This window comes from Morone saxatilis, unplaced genomic scaffold, assembly GCF_004916995.1.
Source record: "Morone saxatilis isolate NCDOM2014 unplaced genomic scaffold, NCSU_SB_2.0 Contig24, whole genome shotgun sequence".
Lineage (NCBI taxonomy): Eukaryota > Metazoa > Chordata > Actinopteri > Moronidae > Morone > Morone saxatilis.
The window spans coordinates 211,258-216,032 of NW_023339807.1; the positions used below are offsets into that span (position 1 = coordinate 211,258).

The 4,775-nt window shown below is 40.0% G+C and overlaps 1 protein-coding gene across 1 annotated transcript; it reads left to right on the top strand.

Moving 5' to 3' along the window:
* The first annotated feature begins 147 nt into the window (after window positions 1–147).
* On the top strand, window positions 148–4,734 carry calhm5.1 (calcium homeostasis modulator family member 5, tandem duplicate 1). The gene is made up of 2 exons (XM_035673008.1): window positions 148–1,537; window positions 2,606–4,734. The coding sequence occupies exons 1-2, from the start codon at window positions 995–997 to the stop codon at window positions 2,993–2,995; spliced, it is 933 nt and encodes a 310-aa protein (XP_035528901.1). The 5' UTR covers window positions 148–994; the 3' UTR covers window positions 2,996–4,734.
* Window positions 4,735–4,775: the final 41 nt, after the last annotated feature.

Genomic DNA, 4,775 nt, shown 5'->3' on the forward strand with positions numbered 1-4,775 from the left:
CAACGATGGGGGACAATGAGCAGTAATTATAGTAATAATAGTAACTGTAGTAATAATAATAATAACAATAATATCAGTGATATTAGCAATGGCAGTCAAGCTTACAAAGTTGGGTTTACAAAGTGCTTTAACAGGGTGGTATATAATTTAATTACATTAAATACTGATTAAATAACAAGCTGATTTTTAAATAACATTATATAAGAAAACTCAACTAATAACAAGACTGTTCTGCAAATATTTAAGCCAGATTATTTGTATGATAGCAGTGTTTGACTATATTTACTAGTAATTTGATTGTTTTTCCTAGTATCCTAGTATCCTAAATCCTAGTAAAAAGGCAGATTAACAACAAAACATAGTAATGAAGGAATATATTTGCAGAAATGTAAAACAGAAACAGAATTAAACTTGTAAGAACAATATAAAAATAAAAGCTTATAAAATACTAAAACTCACAAAAAGCAAACAAAAGCCAATGAAAACATAGGTCTTTGAGTGAAAGTGGAGGAATATTGAAAGCTTTGGAGCTGCTACCACAAGTAGACCAAAACTAGACCAACAGGATTTTTGCAAATGAAGGTCTCAGCGCAGTTAGGGCTGGAGAGGGAAGCTCATAAAGAGGGATGTAAACGTGAACAGAGGACGGGAAGTGGAGTGAAGTTATAAAGTTGTGAAGTTGTTAGGGCAACGGACTAGACCCTACACTGTCAGTGCAGCAGGGACTTTCCTTTAGAGAAACTGTGAGTAGTAGAGACAGTGGGTGGGAGGGAACATCAGACTGACTGAAGGAGGAGTCTGAAAAGAAGAGAGCCAGCCAAAAGGAGGGGCACAGACAGGCTTGGCAGATGTGTTTTGTCTTTAGCTGTGAAAGAACAGGGGACGAGGAATGACTGCATGCTGTACAGACACTCCACTTTTTCACCTTTCTTTGTCTATCTTTCACTTCGGTTCATTTCTCGTGTAGTGTGTCTGAAGCCTCCCCGCTGACATTATGGACAACTTCCAGACTGTCCTGCATTTCTTCATGAACCAGAAAGCCACCATTGGTTACAGTTTCATGGCTCTCCTGACTATAGGTGGGGAACGAGTCTTCTCCATGGTCTCCTTTCAGTGCCCCTGCAATCATGACCAGAACTTTGCTTATGGGCTGACTTTCTTGCTGGGTCCAGCTGTGGTTCTGCTGGTCTTGGGTCTGTTCTTCAGCACCAGGTTGTGGAGGCTCTACACTGGCTGCTGCCTCGATCCCATGAAGCTTTGCCCCCGTGGGAACTGCTTCGGCTGCCTCAGAGTGTTCATGAACATCTTTACTGGGGCTTGTGTGGCTCCTATAATGTGGCTCTGTGTGGCCCTACTCAACGGGACCTTTTATGAGTGTGCTGTCAGTGGTCTTGATGATAACCTGGTGGTGGATCTGTTCTGTAAAAACAAGACCTTGAAGTGTCGGGAGGAGCTGGCCCGTGTCCCCTGTGACCGGTCCAAACTGTCCAGTGAAGAGCGCATGGAGCTGCTGCTGATGTTCAGGGCCCAGTCACAGGTAAGAGACACACACCCGGTTCCCCAACAAATCCTGTGAAAACAGTGATGTTTCAAGTAGGCACAGTATAACATGACACACCCTAGAAACTGTTGCTGTTTGGTTAAGTTTAGGCCTGAAAACATCTTGGCTAGGTTTAGGAAAAGATCATTGTTTGGATTAAAATAAGCAAGCTAATCCAGGAAGTTATCTCTAGTGCTGTGTCGTGTACAAGTGGCAACATGTCCAGTTGGAAACTGAAGCCAACACAGACCGAACAAAAACTGCAGTTCCTCTAACGACCACTTGAGGGTTAGGGTGAGGGACTTATACTGACTCCAATATCTCAATATTCGCTGATACATGAGGCATACATGAGATCATTTAAACATGTACACTTTATATAAAAAGGTTCGATACAAGAGATTCACTTGCCACTGGATGTTGCACTAAAGCATCAGCATCCCAAAACATCTATCTATATATATCTAACTCTTAATATAAAGTACTCCTCCTTGCTGCAATACAGGCAGTTCTGAAGATGATTTTTCACTATGCTGCTTTCTTCGACTACCACCATGACCAAGTAAAGCTTTTTTTACATCATGTTGCATCTGTTGTTTGATCTGTTGCTTGTGAGACGAAATGAGATGGCGAGTACAGAGAATGGATTCCCCTCTGACTTAGTATACTCACAGGTGTAGTTAAATGTTCCAGATAAAAAAATAGTATGTTGACCTTGAATTAATATTATTATTTATTACTTATTAAGTGTCTTTTACATCCTGATAATTAACACACACTCTAAGAAGAATACAATCCTGGAAAAACACTTAAGATGACTGTTATCTATTTTTAGATATTGTCAAATCTTAATAATATGATTAACGACTGGACAATAAGGCCTAGCAGCATGACTGTAATAGTATTACCATCATCCTTCAAGCACTGTTATTAGTACAGGGAGTGTTAAAAGGAGACCTACCTATCCACATTTATTTAAATATGTATAATGTATTCCTTTGTAGTATTTAATAGTATAATAGTGTTGAGTGAGCATCAGTTTATATCATTCTTGCATGCCTGCAGATCCTGGGGTGGTGCATCATCTTTATCGCTGCAGTCACAGGCCTCCTGGGTACCTGCTGCACAAACTGTCGTTCCAAAGTCAGCTTCCTGCAGCTCACGTTCTGGAAACGCTATGTGGAGAAAGAGAAGGAGCGATTCGATGCCTTTGCTGTGGAATACGCCACCAAGCTGGCCGAGAGAAACCTGCAGAGCTTCTTTGAGAATAAGGAACCTGAGAAATTCCCCTTCCCCAGCCACAGGGCATGGGAGGAGATCTCTGCACACTACACCTTCTCCAGGAGCGAGCAGTATTACAGCACCCTGCAGCGTTACGTTGAGAGAGCTGACAGGGACTTGACGCCAGAGAAGAGACCTGTCATGGACTTGGAGCATGGAATAGAGATGAGCTAGACGAGGAGAATGTGGAACAGCCAAGCTGTGGTGAGACTAGTTACTCATCACTGTTGGTATTTAAGTATATTGTATGTGTTTGACTCAGGAAAAGTCTCCTCATTGACAAAGCTGCCCTTTCAGTTAAAGAATGTGGCTATTGCAAACTACAATGGTACAACCTCCTCTAAGCCCAAATAATGAAGGGCATAACCACTATTTTACACACTAATTCTCCCGGCCTCTGTAACACTGCATGCATTTGAGGTGTTCTAATACTAAACTAACACTACTTTTGAATTTGGCACCTTATTGTACCTTATTAAAGGTGCTGTAAGCTGCATTTTGGCTAACTTCCTCTTCATTCTTGCAGTTAGCAGCCACCTCTCTCCTCCCCATCACCACACTGAAATTCTGCTACCTGCTCTTTTAATAGGCCTTTTCCACCAACAGGGAACCAGCTCCATTGTGGTTCAAGGACCTTGTTTTGAACCGTTCTGAGCATTTCGATCAAAATTAAATTGGTTCCCAACCTGAAAAGTTGGTTCCCAGCTAGAACCAAAAAATAGGTTTTTCTTGGCAACCAAGGTGGATGTGTCATCTTCTGCAGGTCTTGTCTTCAAAGTTATAATTAAATGAAATGAAATTATGAATCAAAAGTGTTTTTGTTTAACAAGAGAGATGGCTTCCGGCTTCTCTATTCAGACTAATTGGTTGGTTTGGTAAATCTACATCTGGTTAACTACTTACGGTTTCACATTCAGTGGATGAAACTAAGCAGCACTTAACAAGTAATTAGTTTGGTTGAGTCCCCTTTCAAAACTCTGAAGCCATATGAACAGTCTTGATAATACAAGTAAATCTACCTAAAATGTTATTTATACAACTGAAAATCATTGTATAAATGGACTGTACATATATTGTGCCTTTTTTAGTCTTTCGACCACTCAATGCACTGTACACTACATGCCACACTCACCCCATTCACATACATTCATACACTGATGGAAGTGTAACTGCTCGTCAGAAAGGAATTTAATCATTCATATACACCGATGCACAGCATCAGGAGCAATTTGGACACTTTGGAGGAGCCGGGAATCGAACCTCCAATTAGTGTACAACCCGCTTTACCTCTGAGCCACAGCCGCCCCGACACACGGTAAACACGAGAAATGAGCCGTACACTAATTATACATAATCAGTTTAAAGCTGCAGAAGATTTTTCACCGTTAGGAGCAGGAACCAGAGGAAGCTGATCTATTTACAGATTATCTGTCCCATGTACTACTGTCAGGATATATTGAAGGTTTCAGCAAATGACAAAAATGTAAAATTACCTACTGCAGCTTTAAGAAATTTGACAACCTCAGATCTTTTTAAAAAAAAACTTTGAAGCATATCTTTGAACCATGGTTTCACCCAACAGCTCTAACAAACAGCAATGTAGGAAAAGGCACAGAAGGAATCAAGGAAATGTATTCATCATTATACAACACAAGGTTGTGTAACGAATGAAAATTTTTAGTCCCTTCATGCTACACACATAGAAAAAGATAACTCAATTCATAGAATAACATATAAAATAAATAAAATGAAGTAAACCAGTTACATTGATGTGGTAACCAAGGCGATATATTGCATTTTTTGTTTATGCATAGAATTTGTTTAAATTATTATTTTTTAAATGTTTACAACACTGTTGTATAGAGGTTGGGGATTGTGGTGGCAATTTGTTTAATAAAGCATACAAAGTATGATCTTGTCTTTCTGTAAGGTTTTATTCAAGTCATCCATGAAT

Coding starts and splice junctions, on each gene's coding strand:
- calhm5.1 (XM_035673008.1), top strand. CDS start 995: ATGGACAACTTCCAGACTGTCCTGCATTTCTTCATGAACCAGAAAGCC. Junction 1,538..2,605: donor TGTTCAGGGCCCAGTCACAG/GTAAGAGACACA, acceptor GCATGCCTGCAG/ATCCTGGGGTGGTGCATCAT.